General features: G+C 42.0%; 1 protein-coding gene across 5 annotated transcripts in view; it reads left to right on the forward strand.

Annotated features, from left to right (window-relative positions):
* Positions 1-24,074, forward strand: part of ARID4A (AT-rich interaction domain 4A) — a 60,546-nt gene that overhangs the window by 19,090 nt on the left and 17,382 nt on the right. For all 5 annotated transcript variants that reach the window (XM_081858797.1, XM_081858795.1, XM_081858799.1 and 2 more), the window contains 4 exons: positions 882-961; positions 2,890-2,966; positions 5,605-5,771; positions 21,370-21,442. In XM_081858797.1, the coding sequence (XP_081714923.1) occupies positions 882-961; positions 2,890-2,966; positions 5,605-5,771; positions 21,370-21,442 (397 nt within the window). The remainder of the gene's footprint in view (positions 1-881; positions 962-2,889; positions 2,967-5,604; positions 5,772-21,369; positions 21,443-24,074) is intronic.

The following is a 24,074-nucleotide window of genomic DNA, read 5'->3' on the forward strand; positions in this document are numbered from 1 at the left end:
TTATACCGCTGTCCTATCTAGCCCTGTATTGTCAACACTGACTGGCAGTGACTCATCAGGGTTTAATGCAGCCAGTCTTTCCGAGCTCTACCTGGAAGTGCTGGGATTAGACCTGATGCATGCAGAGCAGGTCCTCTGCCACTGAGCTATGACCCTTCCCCAATCATACTTCTTTTAACTGTGAACCTGAGCAAATTTAATCCTGGGAGTACATACGCATATGTAATCTCATAGTTGAGCTTGTTGTGCGGGTGGAAGGGTAGAGATTTTGGCTGCAGTTGTTATATACACATGATTTTAATGATGGAAACTTACTGGATTGTCTGTCTTGTTTTGTGGGGAGTTCGCAATACTTTAAAAACATAATAATTGCCTCTAGGGATCAGATCAAGCTCCTTTTGGTCTCACCGCCTTTCTGACAGTAACTAACGAAATGCCACATAAACTGTACAGCTGGTGGCCTTTCCTCAAGTTTGTTGGCAGCATCTGATATATTGCATATGGTCTCTGATTATATTTAGCCATCATAGCTTATAACCAGTGTGGCATCTGTCCTCCAGGGATTTGCTAATTTTTAAAGAAATAATATTGAGGCTGTTATTTCCTCTTGTATCTTTATGGCTCATGGTGTGAAATGCTTTTTCTGTCCTGAGCGTACTGCTATTTTAACTGGGAGATCTCCAGCATTATGAGAGATGGAAGAAAAAATTATCTCCCCACAGTGTCATTACCTAGTGGATTTGTTCTGGAAAATAAAATGCTGCTATTAGGAGTTGCCATAACAGAGCTGAAACATGATGTATGAAACCTTTCCCCCCACCCCCTTAGTAGGAGGAATTTTTAAAAATCCTCAATGCCATGTGTTCTTTTTGAAACTTCAGGTCTTATCTCCCAGCTGCAGCGATGACATTGCAGTGAAAAAGGACCAGTGTTTAGTGAGATCTTTTGCAGATTCCAAATTGTGAGTAGTTTTTCTACACATCTCTCTATCTCTCAGGTATGGTGTGCTGCAAAATAAATACATAAAGTTCAATGGTTTAACTTAGCCCTCCTCCAAAGTCAGAACCTTTTCTACATAATCCTATTGTCAAGAGTTAATGCAGGAAGGACATAATTAAGGTAGCAGACTACATTCCACCAGTGATTGTGGAATTTAACAGGATATTCTTAATTAGGGTATTCCAAAAGGTAAGCATGAATCTTGTGGAAGACTTTCATTCTTCACTAGGATGATCAATTTTGTGTTGAAGTTTAAAATAAAACACTATCTTGCCTTTGTGGCATGCAAATTTTCAGCTGTAAGCTATTAGCTGTGGAGCTACCAAAATAATTTTGGAAGTGTGTTTAAAACTCACAATCCATTTCCTGCTTATATTTTTCCTACTTCATACAATATGCAATGGAATTTTCGCAAGACTTCTTGCCCCAACTCCTTGTTCAGAAAGGCTTCCCATTGGAAAAGAACCAATTAAGGGTACAGACTTACCAAGACAGTTACAAGATATTTCACATTTGTCTTTTTGCCTTATTTTTAAAACAACGAAAATTTTAAGAACTATGCTGATGCAGAAGATGATGATGATTAGCTATGTCAGATTAAGTTACATTGATGCTGACTTCCATGCTCAGAGCACCTTCCTTGTTGGTATTTGGGTACTTAGCTGGGTGAAGCTGCCTTCAGGTAAACAGTTATTTCCCTGGCCTGAACATCTGAACTCTTCCGTACTGTGAGACTGCAAGTAAAGAAAGGAAATACATTGGAGGATGCTGTCCTTTATAGAGGCACATGTAAAAATTTTGTTTCAGTACTTATTTCGCTTTTTATCAAAAGATTTCTTTTTGTTTTTAATTTGAAAAAATGCATGTCACCAAAAGTTAAATACAGCTGCCCTTTGAGTTCATCAGTGAAGATAAGTTACAGTTCAATAAAAGCTACTGCTTGTTAGAATGAAAGATTATAATTGACATTTTTGTATCTGTATCAAAGTTTTTCCAGTGATTGCTTTGCACTTACTGTCTGCTGCTTTGGATTTCCTTTTGGCAGAAAAAGGGCACAAATGAAAACAAAATGAATAATATTTTACTTTCTGTATTTAATTATTGCATACCAGATACAAGATTGCATTGGAAAATACAGTGTTCTTAACTTGCAACCTCATGGACTGTTCACCTAGTTCTAGTTCCTTTACTGATAAAGGCTTGCAACTATAATATGCATCCCTATAACTCATTAATTAGTGGTGCGGGAGAGCCATACAGGAGTATGGCATGTATTTCAGATTATTCAGACAGAAGCACTGCATCACCTGCATTAATTCATGCAGAAACATCTTCATATACAGTGGTGCCCCACAAGACGAACGCCTCGCAAGACGGAAAACCCGCTAGACGAAAGGGTTTTCCGTTTTGGAGGCGCTTCGCAAAACGAATTTCCCTATGGGCTTGCTTCGCAAGACGAAAATGTCTTGCAAGTTCCTGCGAGGGGTTCCCCCCCCCCTTTTCCTAAGCCCTAAGCCGCTTATCAGCTGATCTGCTGATAAGCCGCTTATCAGCTGATCCGCTAAAAGCCGCTAAACCGCTAATAGCGCTAATCCGCTAAGCTGTCAATGGGCTTGCTTCGCAAGACGAAAAAATCGCTATACGAAGAGCCTCACGGAACGGATTAATTTCGTCTTGCGAGGCACCACTGTAGATGGATGGTTCCTTCCCATAGGTTAACTTTAGTAAATTTAAGTATTGAGATAACCTGTTCAGCTGTTTAAAAATGAAGATTGGTGCAAATGCATGGTATCAAAGACAGAGTATACACAGAGGTATACTTTTTTAAAATGAGAAGCTTCAGGAAAATGAATGTGGCATATTTAATCCAATTAAACAATTCTTTTGCAGTTATTCAGTAGCAAGAAAGGACATTGAGGAATTAGACATCCTAAACGTTACAAAATCCGAGTTGTCTTCTAGAAAAGGTAAATTTCAAAAGTTACTGTATAAACTGTTTTCAAAAGCAAATTAGTTATGCGATTATAGTTATGCAACTAGTCATAGAGACGGAATCCACATGGTTCCGGGCAGGTCTATCCAACGTTACATGGACAGTAGTCTTGTACAAGCATAGAAATGGAACATAAACTGGTAATGCACTTGCAGAAGGGAGGCAGAGACCAGTAGGCAGGCCTGTCCACAAAGTACAGGTTATTGATTATGGGTTTAAAGGTAAAGGTAAAGGACCCCTGACAGTTAAGTCCAGTCACGAACAACTCTGGGGTTGCAGTGCTCATCTCGCTCTATAGGCCGAGGGACCCGGTGTTTGTCCGCAGACAGTTTCCGGGTCATGTGGCCAGCATGACTAAGCCGCTTCTGGCGAAACCAGAGCAGCGCACGGAAACGCCTTACTTTCCTATTGATCTACTTGCGCTTTCGAACTGTTAGGTTGGCAGGAGCTGGGACCGAGCAACAGGAGCTCACCCCATTGCGGGGATTTGAACCGCCGACCTTCCGATCGGCAAGCCCAAGGCTCAGTGGTTTACACCACAGTGCCACCCACGTCCCTATGGGTTTAATGACATACAAATGTGTGTACCCTAACGGACAATTTCTGACATGAAAAGCAGCCTGGGTAGGGAGACATCTGAAGGGTTGAAGCAGTGAGGGGCAGGTGCTTAATACTTTCTCCATTTGCTACTTTCCCCTTTTGATTCCCCTTGCCCAACAGTCTTTCTCTGGTGTGTTGGCAAGGGTGAAACGGATGTCAGGAAGCATGGGTGTTGTGAGAACAAAAAGGATAGTTGCAGCTGAAAAATGATATCCAGTGAAAAGCTCCTCCCACCTGACCCTACTTATCTGTCCCCACTCACAGCTGCTTTTCTTGATAATGGGCCATGTCTGTTTTATTAAAAGTGTTTGCATCTAATCTGTAGTTATGTGCTTCATTATCCTGAATAGAACCTAAGTGTTGTAGGTAGTTCATATAGATTGCAAGGAGTAGAATTCCTAAAAGAATGGAAATGTCCATGTGGCTATTTGGTGGTTAGTGTGCAGCAGAAGTGTCCCAAGAATCAAGGATTTGTGGCACACCTGGGTGTGAGCAGTAGAGCCCATAAATCAGACCACAAAGGTTAGGCTGCATATATTTCTGTTTCCAGCCCACATTGAAACAGTTGGAAAGAAAAATGCAGGAATGTGGCTGTTCTTGCAGTAGATTTTCTAAAGGAATCTTCCCTGTCAAGCAATATACAGTGGTACCTTGGTTCTTGAACATCTCCGTTGACGAACATTTCAGAACCCGAACATGGAATTAAATGCTTCCGTTTTCGAACTCGGCTCATAAGTCGAACAGCTTCCACTGTCTGTTTTTCAATTTTCTCAGCTGAATTTGCAAACAGCCCTTTGCACCTCGGTTTTCAAACGTTTCGGAACTTGAACGGTCTTCCAGAACGGATTGTGTTCGAGAACCGAGGTACCACTGTACAATTTTCTGGTTATCACAGGTACTTGATTTCCAATTTCAGAGCATTATACTTCTAGGATAATGAATGTTATAGTGGGATACTAATAGTTTGACTCTTTGCAGAAGGTGAGCATTATTTAAGATGTTAGGCTAGTATTACCAGTAGATACCCTGGTAACAAATGCCTAGGTTTAGGGTGTATAGACATCTTGGATGTCATATATTGAAAGCGGCGAGTTATGAGTGAAATCAGATAGAAGTGTAAAAATACTATAGGGGCTTATAGGGCAGAGATGTATGTATCTATATGCATGTGAGCCAAGTTTGTACAGTGACACAATTAATAGGATGCTCTTGAGAACATGACAGGCTTTTGGACAAACATTTATTCTAGTATTAGCTTTGAGGTCCAGGGCTACTTTGTCAAATGTTGGTGTAACTATTCCTACATTTTAGTTGATGTGTGATGCGGGGAGGACAAATCCTGCTCTTTGGGGGGGAAAGTCAGTGGAGAGTTGATTCCATCTGATTAGGAAGACTGTAGCTTAGTGGCAGAGCTCACTTGTTGCATGTGGAAAGTCCTAATTTCAGTCTCTAGTATCTCCAGTTGAAAGAATCTTTATTTTGGGCCTTGAAAAGATCTGTACCCCCCAAAAGGAAAGAATGCTGCCATTCAAAATCGGCATTACTGAACCAATAGTCGATCTTCATTTGAGGCATCTTTATATGGTGTGGAATATGTTCTTCTAGTCTGGAATAAGCATAAACCCGCATTATGGTGTGAAAGCTTTGGTTGTGTTTTCACTAAGCCTTGTAAACATCAAGATGCTTAAAGGAATGCTGAGGGTTAAGCATTCCACATTGTAGGAACTGAAGAATTTACACATAAATGAAGGTTGTGCATTCTATGCTACTAGTAGATGTTAGAAAGGTAATCATTTCTTCAGATTAATTTGGTATATGCCCCTTGGAAGTGCCCCTTTATTTTATTATTTTATTTTGGCATTAGTTTCTCACCTTCCTCTTGATAACCCAATATTGAATTTGTGACCTTAACGTATGGCTGAAAAAGGAGCAAGGATAGCGCCAATTGGTAATAATGCAGTTTTGATTCTTAGTACCTTGAATGAGTAAGCACGGGACGTTTTCCTCCGAAGGGTTACAAGAGGCGAGCTCCTTCTTCAGTCTGAAAGTTATACCTTCGAATTGGAAGATGGATATGCGGGAAATCTTGGAATCCTCCAGCAGTGATGAAGAAGATGGCGGTGAGCCTGGGAGTGATGAAGAGGAAGACAAAAGAGAACATAAGGAGGAAGAAGTAGTGGTGAGTGGGTTGGCTTTCCTTTGTACACGTGTAACTTAATATGCTCCACATATAACAGAGCTCCTCAAATGTCATGTTTGAAAATAATTTCAAGAAAAAAAATAGCTTGATCCTACAAATTGATCCTGTGGTCCTCCAGATGTGACAGCTAGCATGGTCGGTTGTCAGGGATAAGGGATTTACAGTCTAGCAACATCTGGAGGACCACAAGTTTCCTATTCCAGCTATAGATACTTAAATGGAAGCAAATACCAACATTTTCTGCTGCGTTTGCTCCTAGACGGAGCTACAGGATGGCTGGTGACACAGTGGAAGGATACAGTGAAAGCTCCACATTCCTATGCCCCCACTCTAAGAAGCATGTCTCCTTCTGGTGGTTGCTGTTTCTGTCTTAAGAGCTGTGAGGTGTATGACTTCTCCCTGTCCCAAAATTGTTTTGGGGAGTAAGTGCTGCCTAGCTAGCAGGAATAAAAAGCAAAAAATACCCTATTTGATCATGTGCGAGAGATGCATAGAGAGTAGCAGGGGAAGATTTCAGTCCATCTTTGGATGGTGTCCCCACTGCAACTGGAGACTATAGAAACTGACCTAACAGATACTGAACACAAAAGGAATGTTCTTAGCTTTTTCACATGTTCCTGTGAAAGAGGATTCCATTTGTTTGAGCAATTTCTTCCAGGTTACTTTCCACAGGAACATTAATGTAGGCTAGATGAGGGCACATTTTGATAAACACTAGGCTTGAAAATCTTAATTTCAGAGAGTTACTATTTCAGGAAATCAAAAATCCTTTTAAAAAACACTGAAGGCCATTTTGAGAGAGCAACACCGAAGCATGGTTTTTCCTGTGACATATTATTATACTGCACATAATTTTCTTAATAGTTGCATTATTTTGCGCTCCTCGGATGCAGAACCAGGTGGAAAATGCATGTGTGTGTTATAGTAGCAGGCACTTCCAACAGGTAGATCATGATCTACTGGTAGATCATTGGACATCTGTAGATCACTGGCTCCCCCTTTGGCTCCCTAAAAGAGCTCAACAACTTTGACCTCAATCCCCAGTTTTTAACTCTGTGAGTAGATCGCAGTAGATCTTGGGAGTTGGTCACCCCTGTGTTATAGGTAGTAGACAATGGCAACAGGATTGGGGGTGGGGTGGAGATAGACTTTTTAAAATGTTTCTTCTGCATGTAATAATGATGGTACATAAGAACAGCCTGCTGGATCAGGCCAATGGTTCATCTAGTCTAGCATCCTTTTCTCACAGTGGCCACATTGATCCCCATGTGAAGTCTGAAAGCAGGACCTGAGTGATACAGCAGTCTCTCATGATCCCCAGCTACAGAGCCATTGCGGCAAGTAGTCTTTGGTAGCCTGACCCATGAATTTGTCTAATCTTTTAAAACCATGAAAGTTGGCCATCACTACATCTTGTTTTTCAATGTACAATGTGCTTTGTTTGTCTTTCCTGAATCTTTCAACCGGGTGGAGTCCTAGGAGATGTCTGTGGCTTTTTAGTTGAACCTCATTTTAGTTTGGGACAGCATTAGAACACTTGAAGGCTACTTAACTAACTCTCAGCTGCGCATCACTGAAGTTACTGCAGATGAGATGCAGATTATTTTCACATTAATGTAAAATACGTGTAGTCTGAAGAGGTAAAATACAAATATTGCAGACAACTGAGGCAGAATTTCTATCCTGATATGCTCAAGAGTCATTGTGCTTCAAGAAGGAAGCAGGCATTTCCATACTCAAGTTCCCAAGGTTCAGATCACATGTTCATTCTCCAACCTTACTCCCTAGAATCAGCTATCCCCCACTTCACCAGTTATAGCTATTGTTCCTCTTAATTTTATGTGGTTATATTTACATTATCGCCTATCCCAGCCATCAGTGATGAAGCCTCAGGACTCCAAGCAATTGTGGTTTCTCTCAGTACTCTCTCCGTCAGTGAAGGAATCAATTTTCAGGGTATACTGAAGGTATAAACTTCAGGGTAAACTTGAGTTCCTCTAACTCTTTCTTTCTGAATCCATGCAGAGTGGATCTTCAAATAAAGATGCTTGGGTTTCCCCCCGCCCCCCAGGAAATCATAATGTTGCTCTTATACCATGGCTTAGAAGAGCTCTTTAAGGCTGCATCCACATAATACATTTAAAGCACATTCTCCTCTGACACCCCCCCCAAAAAAAGGAATTATGGGAACTATATTTTAAGAGTGATGGTTCTTAGATGGAAGGGGAATACTTTAAATTTATTGTGTCTGTGCAACTTAAATCTACCACTGTGTTCCTGATCTCCTTTCACAGATTTTGTTTATTTCTCTCCAATAAGATTTGCTTATTTTTTGTACATACTTTTAACCCACTCTTCTCCAGATGGGTGGGTTACAAAAAATATTACAATTAAAAGGAGTACAATGCACAATGTTTAGATCCTAAAATAAAACTACAAGACAACCAATATCAGAGTAACAAAACAGCAGCACACAGCAATTCGGGATGAATTAGATAGAAAGATGCAAGCTAAAAAAAAAAAAAAGTTTTCATTGAGAGATCTCTCCTCACACCCCCTCTGATTTTTTGAAAAGTGCAGTGGAGGAGCTGACTGGTGGAGTAAATGGGATAGTTACCACTGGGGTCAACAACCTTTTCTATGGGCAACAATAAATGCTTCTTTCAAGTCTAATTTAAGCAGGGAGGGAACACTCTGCAGGTGCCAAGGAAGGCCTCTGTGGGTATAAGAAGATGGCAGGTGAGCTTCCCTTGGAAAGCGATTTCATAACGGTACCAGTACTGAGAAGGTCTGCTCCTTTGCAGCCACCTCCCTCTCTTCACTTGGCAGAGGCATATGGAGGAGGATCTTAAGGTTTGGAGAGATATATGTGAGAGGAGGTGATTTTTCAGGTAACCTGGCCCCATGCTGTTTAGATTAAATCCAGCGCTACAGAATTGGGCCCTGAAGCAGGGCCTGTGCAGCAGCAGCCCTGTAGTCAACCTTTGTTAACTTGGGCAGCCATATTTCTAGATGGGGAATTTGAGAGCAGGTGCATAGTGCTAGACAGTCCCCGTGCTCACTGTTGGAAAGTATGGGAGGGCTGGGCCCGGAATATGCCCGGAGGTTAGGTTAAAATGAAATTTAGTATGAACACCAGGAATTAAATGACCGGCATATTTTTAGATTCAGGTAGGTAGCTGTGTTGGCCTGACGCAGTCAAAATAAAAAAATAAAAAATTGTCTAGTAGCAGCATACAGACACCAAAGCTTATACCAGAACAAACTTAGTTGGTCTGTAAGGTGCTACCGGACTTATTATTATTATTATTATTATTTATTATTTTGATGGCGTATTTTTGTTTCAGAAAGAAAAAAATGTTAAGGATGCAGTTAACAGGAGGATACCAAAGTGTTCTTTTTCGTGCTGCATAGACATTGCTAAAATACTTCAAGTGCTTCCTTCCAGTCCCTCAGACCTCTTAAATTAAGACATATTGTTTTAACATATTTGGTTGGAGTTTTCAGCAAGCATAGCAGAAAGCTATACCATACATTAGCTGAATACTCCATAACCATTCATATTTCTGGAACCATTCTTGTCAGAAATTATGGCCCTCACTGTTCTTTGGGTATAAATTAAGTTTAAACTGTTGAATTGTCTCACTCTTCTTTGAGGGTGGAGGGCAACAATACACCTGTTTGCAACAGGTGATTTATTAGTTGCTGGTTTCTGTCATTTGTATGCTGTCCCAGAACAAAGGTCTCTCAGTGGTTTACAGTAAACAAAAAACAATGTAAATATACAATAAAAGACACAAAATAGCTGCATAAATACAACAAGAACAAATATTACCACACAGCCAAAATTAAGAACACAGATGTAAACATATTTATACAAATTGTTTGTTTAAATCATATAGCACTATAGAAAAATGATATTTGCAGTTAACAATTACTACCAAGATCATGGTCTGAAGCAATAGTGAAAGTTATACCAAAACATGACAAAGATCCTATGGTACCTCAGCCATACAGACTGATTTCTCTGCTAAATCAAGTTGTTAAAATAGGGTCCTTCCTAATTGCAAAGTGAATAAACAACATACTCTACAAATATGTAAAACAGGATCAAACAGGTTAATAAAACAGGAAATTACGGCCTAATGTCAAAAAGCAAATTGACCATGCAATCACAAACATCAACAAACAATATTCCAGGGTTTTTTAGGCACAAAAAAGGCTTTTGATAGGGTAGACTGGCCTTTCCTACGAAGAGTTTTACAGTAAACTAAAATGGGAGGAAAGTTCAAAACTTGGATAGATTTATTATACCAAAGACCTACTGTCAAAGTGTTTATCAATATTTATGTGTAGCAAGGAGTATATTAAGTTTGCCCGTTATCACCTTGCTTATTTGCAATCTTGTTTTAGAGCAATTGTTTGCAAAAAGTTACTCAAACTCCGTCTCGGTTAAGCACAATTTTTAAAAATGACCAGTAACCAAGTATAGCAAACTATTGACCTGACTATGTGGAATAACCTGTTAAACCTTAGTTGTTGCCTTGAACAAGAGCATATTTTCTCCTATGAACAGGTGCCAACAGCCTTAATTCAAAGGTGACCACTTTCAGCTAAGATATACAGTGGGACATTTACGGATAATGTATGGAATTCTATTACAATCTGGTAAAAAGAAGGAAATTACAAAATATATTTAACACTTTCCCAGTTTAAAAGAAAACAATTAAATAAAGGCAATGCATGTGCTTTTGTAATCAAAGAAAATCTTTAATAAGTATTACTTTTAAAAGAGAGAACAATTGCACCCATTATATGTATAAAAGAAAGTGGTCAATGGACTTGTTAACTTAGTCACAAGCAGAATGGGTCTGGATGGTCTAAAATATCCCAACAACACTACTAAGTGTTAATCTGAAAGAAAACTATTTCAAGACACTCGTTCAAAGACAGAAATTTTTTGGAACTGCATAAAAACAGATGCTGGGGGCAACAATTTTGAAAATAATACATGAAAGCATTGATTATACACTTTCAAGGAATTAAAAAACTGCTCTCATATGCATGCCTTGGTCTGAAGTTATAAACAGCAATCTATAATTGGTAAATAACTGTTCTGATAGCAGCAAAGCTTTGTATAACTTAACTGGGGAAAATAAAAATCTTCCAACACTGATAGAATGTGTGAGAAAAACCTGGGAGACCATCCTGATGATAACATTAGTTTACAAAAGGAACACTATATATTACAATCATGAAAATGAATTTATTGAGAGGTGAGCCTTATTTGTTTTTTGCAGGATAAAGCAAGAGATGAAACACCTCATAACTTATTCACATTCCTGTAATGCTATGCCATCTTCTCCCTTCTTTACAAAACAACACTTTCAGGCTTAATAGAAGCTTCATTCCTGGAATGTAAAATGCAAATTTTTAAAATATTTTTTTTAATGTTCCAAGACTATGTAAGTTACTTCTAAAGCACTGGCATAAAATGATCAAATTATCTGCCAAGAACCCTAATGCCTCTGTTCTGAACCAACTGCAGTTTCTGGGGTGTCTTTAAAGGTAGCACGCATGCAAATGGATGGGGATTTTGTGGCCCTCCAAATGTTGCTGGACCTCAACTCCCATCACCTCCAACTGTTGGCCATGATGACTCAAGTCAACGAGGGTTGGGATCCAACAGGATCTGAAGTTTATCTGAAAACAGGAGCACCCTTTGCCATATTGGATCTCTCTGGCAGGGTGCCAGAGGCCAGGCCTTGTGGGAAAACGAACCATTCATGCTTCTGCTGTATTAACGCCTTCGGTTTGTGGGGCACCGTCTACTTTATCAGAGAACGTAAATACTGAAAGAGGGGACTGCCTACTAATGTAGCCATGTTGGTTTTTCACTTTGAAAAGACCAATTTCGTGCATCTCAGCAGGTTCAGTGTTACCTGTGAGTTCATGAAGAGAGCCTTTAGCAAGCTGGTTTCCCCTTCTGTGAAATTCACTCCTGGATGAAGTCAAACAGGCCTGTTCTTCTTCCTCCCCCCATGAGCGATTATTTCTTTATTTAAGCTTTCCTGGCTCCTTGGTTAATCTTAACTTTTATTCCTCTTGCAACCTCATTGCACACTCCTTAGAAATAGTTACAGATAGGTAGCTGTGTTAGTCTGCTGTAGTCGAAACAAAATAAAAAAATTCCTTCCAGTAGCACCTTAGAGACCAACTAAGTTTGTTCTTGGTATGAGCTTTCGTGTGCATGGTATCTGAAGAAGTGTGCATACACACAAAAGCTCATACCAATAACAAATTTAGTTGGTCTCTAAGGTGCTACTGGAAGGAATTTTTTTATTTCCTTAGAAATAAGTAGCAATGTTTGGCCTCCCTTCACAAAGTCCACCCTTCAAGGGCATTAAGTGATTTTAATAAAAACTGGAAGACCAACTGGAAGGCTTCATTCAGCTTGCCAATCAAGTGTCTCTCTTGACGGTTCTGCTGCTCTCATGGGTCTCCTCCTCTAACAGTGATGGGGAACCTGTGACCCCAGACATTCTTGGACCCTAACCGTCGGCCATGCTTATTGAGGTTGATGGGAGATGGAGGTCCAGCTGCATCTGGAGAGCAACCTATTCATTCTCCAGTCTTTTTCTGTAGCTTCAGGGTCCTGCTTTTAGGGCTTCAAGCCTGAAGCAGGATTTCTGAGAAGGCAGTTTGGAGAGTGAGCAGCCTGGGTGGCTTCACCTGCTACAAATGGGCACATCTGGCATAGGAGTGGACCCAGTTTATAAACACAGAAGGTTAGCAGCCCGAATCCCTGGCCTGACTGCCTTTTTTGGATGGGGGAGTGGGGACAACAGTGGTACCTCGGGTACCGCGGGTTAAGTACTTAATTCGTTTCGTAGGTCTGTTCTTAACCTGAAACTGTTCTTAACCTGAAGCACCACTTTAGCTAATGGGGCTTCCCACTGCCGCTGCGCGATTTCTGTTCTCATCCTGAAGCAAAGTTCTTAACCCAAGGTACTATTTCTGGGTTAGCGGCGTCAGTAACCCGAGGTACCACTGTATTTCGGAGGAAACAATGGTTTGTGAGACCCGTTATTCACGGCGTTCTTCCATACCCCATTCTCGGTGGGCCTTTTGAAAAGCACATGGCAGGCAAGCATTGTCGCGCCCTTTAGGGGCCTAACCCCATTTGTCTTTGTTTACCGCAAGAGGAGCCCCAGAGGTTCATTGGGTGTGCTTAAGAAAACTCGCAGGTGCTTCTTAATTTCTGGATTTAAGTTCTTTTCTTTAAAAAAAGTTAGGAAACATCCAGAGCCCTCAGTGCATCGTTTTGAGGAAGAGCTTGTTTTACTTCGCCTGGCCAAAATCCTGCAGTTACATGCTTTTGGGTGTGCGTTTGTTTTAAATCCAAGCACAGGGTGGTGGTGGTTTCTGTGCTTTTTAATGGCTCGTTCTTTGTGAGGGGGGGGGGTTATTTAGGATAGACAATGTGGACTTTGCGAATCCCCCCCCTTGCTCCCTCCCTAACACGGAGGGGGGGGGGTCGGCTCTTGAGCCTGTTGGACGAGGAGGAAACTTGGCCGGGCTGCAAGCGCGGCGGCGCGGCCGTGTTTCCCTTTCGCTTCCCCCTCGCCGTCTGCGGCCTGGCGAGGCTGCCAACAGAATGGCTGTTCATGCTTCGAGGCTGCCTGCGGGGTTGCCATGGCGACGCACTGTTGGCGGCGAGTGCGCATGCTCGGGGGCGAGGGGACGATTGAGCCGAGGCTTTTGGCAGGCTGCCCGGGGAGGCTTACCAGATGCTTTGAAATGGGCTGTCTCCTTTCTTCTCCTCCTCCTCCTCCTCTCGTGTAATGTCCGATTCCTCCCTTTCCTTGCATTTACCTATTTATCTATTTATTTACCTATTTATTTGAACGGACCGGGGGGAGAGGATGTGAGGAGCAATGCTGCAGAGCGGCGGCGGTGCAGCGAGAGAAAGGGACGCAAATATTTGCAAGTTAGGCTGAAGTACAGCGAGGCACCGCGAGCAGATTAGGTAGAAAAAGCAAATAAATATATATATATTAAAAAAAAAACACCAGTTTGCACTTGGGAGGAAAACGCAGCACCCGGGTAAGGACTCCTCGCGCGTTCAGTAGGTGTAGCATTAATCCATTTCGACCCCTGTGGGTGGGGGTGGCTTTTTCTTTTTCTTTTCTTTTTTTTTGGGTGAGGGGTGGGGTTTACTTTTTTTTTTTTAAGTTTTCTGATCTTTCCAGCAATGCATGTGGCAATGCATGTAATCCTCTCTCTTTTTTCCCCCTCTCCCCCCTTGCAAAATAAAATAAATTAAAAAATGCATGTATAGATATTTTTTGTTCCTGTGCCAGAAAAAAGAATGGCTTTTTAAACAAAATGGAGTCACTTTCCATGCAAACATGCTTTAATACTGAGCAAAGTGTAAGGGCTTGATCGTTTGTGGAATGTGGATTCCCTCTCCTCCTCCCCCCTCCCCCTCCCTCATGTTGTTATACAGAGTGAATAGGCCACATTTTGCAGGGTGTGAACTGTTGCAATCTGCGCTAGGGGTTTTTTTGTGTGTGTGTCTCTGTGTTAGCATTTGTAAATACACCCGTTGTCGCAGGTAAGTGAATGAAGGGCGATCCCTCTTCTTTTAACCCCTGGGTAATATTTTTATATGTGGTTGCTTACAACTGATACTTGGCTTCTAAAGAGCTTCTGCCTTTCAAACAAAAGAGGAGGGAGGGGGAGCTTTGTTTTTTTCTTTTTTTAAATAAAAACTGCATTCCTGTGCATTTCTTTTTAGACCTAACTTGGAATTAAAATGTTGGTAGAGACTGGAAGGTAAAGTACACCAGAAAGAGAGATTAGCATAGGGGGGAAATGCAGAATCTATTGTTTCATGTGGCAGGAGAGAACCTTTATATAAAAGTGAAGATATGGAGATCAGTCTGGCTGGTGGAACACTGGCATTTGCTTTTTATATTGTCAGCAGAAATCATTCTTACTGGATCATTAAGTCAAAGTGTTATATACGTATCTCCTTAAAACCTAGTCCAGTCCTTTCCTCCTCCTCCTCCCCCCCCCAGTCCCCCCACAAGGAAATATTCAAGCATATTGATGTTATTATGTCAGGTTTTTTCTTTTCTTTAGTGGTTTGATTCAGAAGTAAAATGCAGTCCTAAGAAGGGGCACTTCATCTGGCTTCTCTTCCTGCTATGTAAAATCTTTTACATTTAAAATAATGTAATATTTAAAATAACTGGGGTGGAGTTTTGTTCGAAACGGGCTGCGGTTTTTTATAAACCTGCTTTTGTGCTGAGATTTTGTCACCTGGTGGTTTTTCTTGCAGTTCTGGCAGTGGAATGGGCCTCGGGACTGGTAAGCCACCTCTGGATAAAGGACACGCTGGGTCCAATCCACCAATCACGGCTTCACTTGCTCCAGTGGAGATCGTTTGAGGCTCAAACCCATGTCCTATTGAAATGTATGGTGCCTGTGTAACCACAGCAGTACTTGGTGTGCTGCTTATTGTTGTGCCTCCCCTTTTCTACATGCAGTTTTCACTGTACCTGTGTAGGAATTTGAACCCAGAACTCGGGTCAGTGAAAAGAAACCAGTTCCCCCATTGCAACATACTACCCAAGGGGTCAGCAAGGTTTACCTCGCCTGGGCTGGGTAACTCCAGCGGAGATCCCTCTGTGGGTCGGATTTCCTGCACCTGCACAGATGCGATTTTCTGCATCTGAGCATGCGCAGACGCGATTTCCGACATCAGGGAAGCGAGTCCCTGCACCGCGCTGCGCTGGTTTAGCACAGCACGCGGGGACTCGCCGAGCGGGCAGCTCTGTTTGGGGACGGCTCATGGGTTGGTTAAACAACCCCCGTGGGCTGCTTGTGGCCCATGGGCCTTAGGTTGCTTACCCCTGTACTACCCCTTTCCCACATGGATATGTCAATAGGTCAACTATTCTTAATCTTATATATTTATTTATGCTCTGATTTTTTTCCTGACAGTACTATAAGTCCCTTGAACCATTCAAGTACTGGGTTTCGACCCAGGAAATGTCTTCCTAGCCCTTGTAGCAAGTTGGCAATTTATCTGAAGCGACTTGTAGAAATGGTGGGTGTGATGTGGCTTTGTCATTCTTCTTCCCAAAGCCTAGTTTCTGGCTTTGTTATTACCGCCATGTGCAATGGTGCATCAAGGTACCATTATCCAGGTGATCAGGTTCTTCTTTTCTTTTTTGCAGTTGTCCCCAAATACTGCTTGTTAATCCTGAGCTTTAATGAGTTGCTCTTGAGTTACAATTGAAAGCTTTAGTATTGAGATTTTATCAGGTTGAAAGCTATTCCAGTTATTATTCTCTTGCTCTTTTTCCCTTAGCTCAGATCCATACCTATCCCATTCCCCAGCAGTTGAGGAGCTGATTTCAGATTTGGCCAAAAAGGCCAAATCCGTATGCAACTCAGTAAAATAGCAGAAGGCACTTTCTTTCCTCAGACATCGTACCCTTTGGATCCTCTGGTGTGTCCAAAAATGGGGACCATGTCCTCTGGCCTTTGTGATCTTGAAGGACCTCTACAGAGGTTCAGAGGGTTTATCTCAGAGGAGGCAGAAACACCAAAAGCAGCCATTTTGACTTCAGATTCCTCTTTTTGTTGCTTTTTATAGTTATTGGAGATCTGCCTTAGTCAAGAGTCTAGAACAGGGTTGGCTAACCTTTGGTTCTCCAAGTGTTGTTGGACCAGCTCCCAGAATCCCTGACCATTGACCATGATCTGGTGTGAGTTGGGAGTCCCAACACCCAGAGGGGGCACCATATGGATTACCCCGGTCTCCATGCTAAATTCAGTTCTGAAGCTGGGCTTACACACTCTACATGCATTCGGTTCGAAGAGTTTGGAAAGTGGGGTGGAGGTGATCATAGAATCTGATGAAACCCCTAGATTAAGATTGAAACCAGGGTTCCTGTAGACGATTGGTAGCTGTTCTTTATTCATATTATTACAGAATTTTATTGAGAGATCAAATTGTTCCCCAAAGCTTGGAGACAGCTGCTTCTGCAAAAAAATACACGTTTGTTTAATGATAACTTTCAAAAGTGTGCAGGACTTTCATGTTCTGAAATTCCTTAACCTTGTAAACATAAATTTCCTTTCGGCTGAACGTATTCAGCGCCCGTGTGACTGACAACATCTATACCTACTGCAGCATAATAATTACAATAGCCATTTGACTCCTGTGTCCTTGTTGGAAGGTGCATAACGTTTCCTGCGCAGAATGGACTTGACTCTCTTTCCAGCAATTTCGTAGTACTTTGATAAAATAATGCAGTAAAAGAAAATAGACATTTGTGGCGCTCTTGTTTATTTGGAATGCAAAAACCTAATTAAAACCTTTGCAGCATGTTTCAACACCTTGATACTGACACAGTGTGATAACCAGCTACCATTATAAACGTTTTGCATAAATGCTCTATACTCATATTTAGAATTCTCACTATATATAGACATTTCTCTGAGGCTATAAAAAAGATGGTTGGGAGGTTCTAGAAACTGCACATCAGAGGCAAATTCTGTTTATCTTCTTTTGAAGAATAACAAACTCTATTAAATTTTCTTGCAATTTAAAACCTTTTTAATACTTAAGGCAGAACTAGGAATGAGAGGTCTTCCCCAGTGCCATTAACATTTCCTTAGTAGTAGTAGTAGTAGTAATAATAATAATAATAATAATAATTTGTTATTTATACCCAGCCCATCTGGCTGAGTTTCCCTAGCCACTCTGGGCGGCTTCCAACAAAATATTAAAATACAGTAGTCTATTAAACATCAAAAGCGTCCCTAAAGAGGGCTGCCTTCAGATGTCTTCTAAAAGTTTAGTAGTTGTTTTTCTCCTTGACATCAGGTGGGAGGGCGTTCCACAGGGCAGAAGCCACTACCGAGAAGGCCCTCTGCCTGGTTCCCTGTAACTTGACTTCTTGCAGTGAGGGAACCACCAGAAGGCCCTCGGTGCTGGATCTCAGTGTCCGGGCAGAACGATGGGGGTGGAGACACTCCTTCAGGTATACTGGACCGAGGCCATTTAGGGCTTTAAAGGTCAGCACCAACCAACACTGTTGTTTTGGCTGTTGATTTCTGCAGGTGCCAGCTATATGTGTGGAGCAGGAATTACTCCTCACCAGCCTGAACAAGGGCTCCTGTTTACTTCTCTGGCAACAAATCAAACTTGGGTCACTTGCTGTACTTCCTTTATCACTGATAACACCATTTTAAAAGATTGTAGTTACTCAAGAGAGCCCTTAATATTCCACAAGTTCCTTAGCAGCACACAGTGCCTTCAGTTTAGTTCAAGTTACTTGGAAGTAACACCCAATCTACACAGTGGGGCTTAAACCTTGAGTAGACATGCATAAGACTGCCTTATGCATTTGAGGTTTCAATCTTTTATTCTATGCAAAGCATGGCCCACAATACTAAATGATTAAATTAAAACTGCGATGAACTTTCATTTTATTTCTTTTTCCAAGCTGATGTAAGAAGCACAAAAGTGCATGAGTTTGGGGAAAACAACTCTCCCATTTTAAAATTATGATTTAGAGTTGGAAGAGACTACAAGGGCCATCGAGTCCAACCCCCCTGCCAAGCAGGAAACACCATCAGAGCACTCCTGACATATGGTTGTCAAGCCTCTGCTTAAAGACCTCCAAAGAAGGAGACTCCACCACACTCCTTGGCAGCAAATTCCACTGTCGAACAGCTCTTACTGTCAGGAAGTGCTTCCTAATGTTTAGGTGGAATCTTCTTTCTTGTAGTTTGGATGCATTGCTCCGTGTCCGCTTCTCTGGAGCAGCAGAAAACAACCTTTCTCCCTCCTCTATGTGACATCCTTTTATATATTTGAACATGGCTATCATATCACCCCTTAACCTCCTCTTCTCCAGGCTAAACATGCCCAGCTCCCTTAGCCGTTCCTCATAAGGCATCGTTTCCAGGCCTTTGACCATTTTGGTTGCCCTCCTCTGGACACGTTCCAGTTTGTCAGTGTCCTTCTTGAACTGTGGTGCCCAGAACTAGACACAGTACAGTTTTATTTACATTTTATTTAAAACAATATCCCATAGCATCACTGAATGAATTTGGCAATCATCAAATATGAAAAAATAAGAGTCCTGCTTCCAAAGAGAACTCTTATAGGGGCTTATAGCTTTGTTTACAGATTAGTAGGTTTAAGGCTGAGGTGTTTTCCCAGTGCTCCTGAGGGATTTTGGGATTGAACTTCTGTCCCTGTATGTATAAAGCATATGATTTGACACCAAGCATCATCCACCCTTTCCAGTCCAATCCCCATTTATGTGAAGCAGGTTAAATCAAATGGTACATATTCAGAACTCCATTCAGCACTTTGCTCCCAGTAAAAGTAAGTGTGCACAAAAGAAACCCTTAAGATTACTTTTAACCGTTTTGCTGTTACAGGATCACCTTGGTGTAATATTTAACATTTTGCTCAGTTACACCTGACACACATGCGTTAAACTCCTGAAGTACTTCTGAAGCATTTTATTGTGATGCTGTAAAATTTAACATAAAGGCTGGTGCACACAGTCTGTCAGAAAACAAGAAATTGCAAAGTCTTAAGGATTCATGTGATGCTACTGGAGCCTGTCTGAGAAATAAACATTGAACAGAATGGCCCCTGCAGCACTGTGGAATAGATATATTTGGCTTTCCTTCTCTCTCCTACCACAAAGAGTGAAAGAATATGAACACTAACTGACTCTAATAATGTCAGCCCCCAAATAAGCAACTTAATTTTTTGTTCAGAACGAAAAGTTCCTTTAGTGAAAGAGTACCACAATAAATACTCAAGAATAATTATGATTGTCAGTAGAAATGTTTGTTTGCAAGATCATGGTTTGTAGGGTGTCTAGAGGGGAGAATAACTCCCTCATGGAAATAATCTCCTTTCCAGGAATATTTCTGTCACTAATGATGTGATCTGGGATTCTCTGCCGTCTATTCTCTCCCCCCCTCCCCATTGGTATGTAGATAGATGAAAAAGTCACTTATGGAGAGGAGTTACCTATGTATCTCAGATGCAGCTGTCCCAGGATGTGGTAGCTGATCACAATGTCCACTTCAGACTAGTGGTTGCATTCTGCTGAATGCAGCCACCTGCTTGAGAGTGTGTTGTAGTTGTTGGAATCCCGAGCTGGGAACAGGGAGACCAGACTAAGTTCCCATTCAGCCTAGAAGCCTGCTTGGTGACCTTGGGCCAACAGCCCTCTTCCAGCGTCGCCTGCTACCGCAGGGTAGCTATAAGGACACAGCGGGGTGGGAACGGTGTATTCTGGCCCTGTGTTCTTTGGAGGGAGACTGGGATTGGTAGCTGTCCCGCAAGAGGTGTGATGCTGCAGCAGAGTCATGTGTCTCCCGTGCTTGGATGAGATTTAAAAATCCGTCGGCAAACGTGCTGCAGGAGTGAAAGCTTCATTCTTGGCATAGATCATTTAATAGGGAACTCATCCACCAGAAATTGAGGGGAAACATGAGAGAGGTATTGGCATTCTTGGGGGAACCCCAAGGTTTTCAGGAGTACAAGCACCTTAAACTATGCAGAGGCTGAGAGCCCAGCGGGGACTGAGCATGTTCAGTAGCCAGAGAATGTCTTGTCAGTTGAAACCTGGGGGTGGGAGAAGGAGGCAGTGGTCCTGCTGGGGCCTCTTAAAGCAGGGGCGAGGAAGTGGCCCTCCAGGCCTCTTATCTGGCCCTTGGAACACTTCCCAGGCCACATCCCTTATTGGCCCTGTTTCACTTGAACTTTGATCGTTCCTCTTCCATGTCTGGATAGAGGAGAGATGGGTGTGTGTGAAGAAACCAGTCTGCTGTGCAAAGGTAAAATTCACATTCTTTGCTCTGTTTGCTTTTATTCTGGCCCCTCCATCCGCTGGCCTGTGGCCCTCAGAAGATTGTCTGGAAAGAAATGTGGCCCTTGTTGTGCAAAAGGCTCCCTGCTGCTGCCTGACAGCTCACAGAATCCTGCAGAAGTACATAGTTGGCTGGAAAGAACCCTGAACCCAGAGCGCTTCCACTAAGAGAGAAGGGTATACTTTGTGAATTCAGATTTGAAGTAATGCTGCTTGTGGTTCCACGACTTTCCAGCTGAAACTGAACAGAGATTAGTGATTCTAATAGAGCACCTACCTTCAGCTGCTTTTCAGGTTAATAAGCCAATCACTGTATATTTTCAGGGGCAGTGGTCTCTTGGGGATGAGGCCAGGCATCAGGGTCCCTTCAAAATGAAGACTGACCACTTGCATTTAACGGCAGCTCCAGATCCTGTCAAATCTCCATCAGACGTCAACATGCAAGACACTTTCTATCAAGTTGCTTGGATACCATATAACGTATTTTGGTGAATAGTTCCCTCTTGCCAATTTTATAATACTGTTTTTTTGCAGATCTGAAATTTGTCGAACTCGGCTCTCCGTATGCAAATGCTTATGATGCTGCAATTAAGGCAAAAGCATGTACTTTTTAAAAAAATAAATGTGTCTCCTTTTTTCTTTTCTTTTGGCAGCCTGAGGAAGAGCTTGATCCTGAAGAGAGGGACAATTTCCTCCAACAGCTTTACAAGTTTATGGAAGACAGAGGTAAGACTTGACTGCCTTTTAGAATGATGGAAGCTCTGAACCTAGTGTGGAAGTGCATTTTAACAGTGCTATATTTGCTGATTGTGCCGAATGCTTGTGATGTGCTCTGAATGCTATTGAGACCACATTCCTGTGCATTCAAGGGGAAGTCCCATTGAACTTGGAGTAAATGTGCAAGGCATTTGGGCTGGTGTTTACAAACATTAAGCATCACCATCACCTAAAACGAATCCTCTTAAGCAATCTTACTGCAGTAATGAGTTTGCAGCAGCATGCGAGAGAAGCGAGGCATAGGGATCTGCAGGTATGTGGGACCCTTTTTTGGGTGGAATATGGGCACTGCCAGATGACCAATTTATTGAGCATTCATCCTGACTTGTTTGCGGGGAGGTTACAAGACATTGCATCAAAGCAAGTGTTATCCCACATTTTCCCGTGTCTTTCCTTACTGCAAAATTTCAATCTTTGGGGGGAAGTGGGTTTGTTGTGCAGGTTCTCTCAACCAACTATAGTTGCACAACCTGAATTTGCCGGTATCTGACACGAGTCCCACCTGATAATAGCAAGCATCTGAAAACCCCCTATATGTGTGCACCAACATCTTGAAGTATACCCAGAAGGTTATAGAAAGCCAAGTATAGAAACGTGTTGATACTGTAGTTATATGTTGTTCTTGTATTTACATGAAAACCAATACAAATTATTTGGATTTGGATTAAAACAAAAAAAGCACACACGCTGCAATGTGCTCCCAGTGACCAATTTTTCAAAACTTGATCCACTGTGCTTGGTGCATGTTGTGGCCTGCACCTTTTCAAGGGCCAGGCTTCCATCATGTTTGCTGTGGGTAGTCTAGGTTCAAGAATACAAAAGATTAAAAGCTGGCTTGTCAGGTCCAAATCCATTACAGTATCAATGCAATACTCCTTACAGTGGTGCCTCGCAAGACGAAATTAATCCGTTCTGTGAGGCTCTTCGTATAGCGGTTTTTTCGTCTTGCGAAGCAAGCCCATTGACAGCTTAGCGGATTAGCGCTATTAGCGGTTTAGCGGCTTTTAGCGGATCTGCTGATAAGCGGCTTATCAGCGGATCAGCTGATAAGCGGCTTAGGGCTTAGGAAAAGGGGGGGGGAGGGAAAAAACCCCGCAGGAGCTCGCAAGACATTTTCGTCTTGCGAAGCAAGCCCATGGGGAAATTCGTTTTGCGAAGCGCCTCCAAAACGGAAAACCCTTTCGTCTAGCGGGTTTTCCGTCTTGCAAGGCGTTCGTCTTGCGGGGCACCACTGTATATTCACTCAACTTGAAGTGCCCGGCAGAGTGATAGCAAACTGAAGCGCTATATGCTGTGAAAGCAGCAAGTGAGCATGATTGTTTTCAATCATGTTGTTAGCCAATTTAAACCTGCTGTCATATGTTTGCGTTGAGCTGATCCAAGGTCAAGGGGTTTAATTCGCATGAATGTTCCCACATTGAAAAAGGGATATTATCATTTTTTTATTATTATTAAAATTGTTTTTATTTAAATTTCTACTGCCCTTCATCTGAGGATCACTGGGCGGTTTACAATATTAGTGTTTCAGTTTGCCTGGGATTCTGAGGTTGGTTGGTTGGTTTGCAACTAAACCATCTTAAGGTTGGTTGAAAAGGACAGGCAAGACATTGAATTGCCTTCCTCAGTGCAAATTGTTGTCTGTTCATCACCAGGATGATGAAGAGAAGCTTGCTTGTATTTCCAGGCTGGTAGAAGTTAGCTTATTAGCGTTAACCAAGGCTTCAAAAATCTCTTGCCTTGCACAGCTACAAATTCTGAAATGCATAAAATTGATCATTTTTAATCCTTGGCAACAGTGCTTGGCTGATGTTGCTGTCTCATGTAACATATCTCTCCAATACAGTGTAAAATACAGGGCAACTAATTACTGTTGCTGAACTAATCTAATACAGTGGTACCTCGCAAGACGAATGCCTCGTAAGACGAAAAACTCGCAAGACGAAAGAGTTTTTCGTTTTTTGAGTTGCTTCGCAAGACAAAAACGTCTCGCAAGTTTGTTTCCTTTGTCTTGCAAGTTTGTTTCCTTTTTCTTAAAACCGTGCATTCAGGGGGGTGCAGTTGCAACTTGACTTCGAGGAGCAACTCATAGCACGCCTTTTTTGAGGTTTTTGGAGACTTTGGTGATTTTTGAAGCTTTTCCAAAGTCCGTGCTTCGCAAGACGAAAAAACTCGCAGAACGAATGAATTTTGTCTTGCGAGGTACCACTGTACCTCATGGGAGGAGAAGCCCCAGTTCATTTTGGTTTGTGGGAGGTTCCTGGTTCAATCTGTAGCAGTTTCTGTTAAAAAGATTTCTGGTAACACAGTGCTGGACTAGATGAATCTGTGCTCTGTGTATAAGGCTACTTCCTATTAATGTCTTGCTGTGGGTAGCATATAGATCAACTGCCTAGAGAGATCCCTGCTACAGAACAGGATATGTCTAGGAATGCTTGCTTTGGATGCTCTCTGCTGGTAAATGATGGAAATGAAAATAACTTCTGGAGATTTCTCATTTGGATTTGACATTTAATTTCCTGGCATTATGCTCTGAAAATCTGAAAATCTCAATTACCAGTAACCATCCATAATAACAGCATGC

The sequence above is a fragment of the Podarcis erhardii genome (genome assembly GCF_964252035.2).
Source record: "Podarcis erhardii genome assembly, chromosome: 1".
NCBI lineage: Eukaryota > Metazoa > Chordata > Lepidosauria > Squamata > Lacertidae > Podarcis > Podarcis erhardii.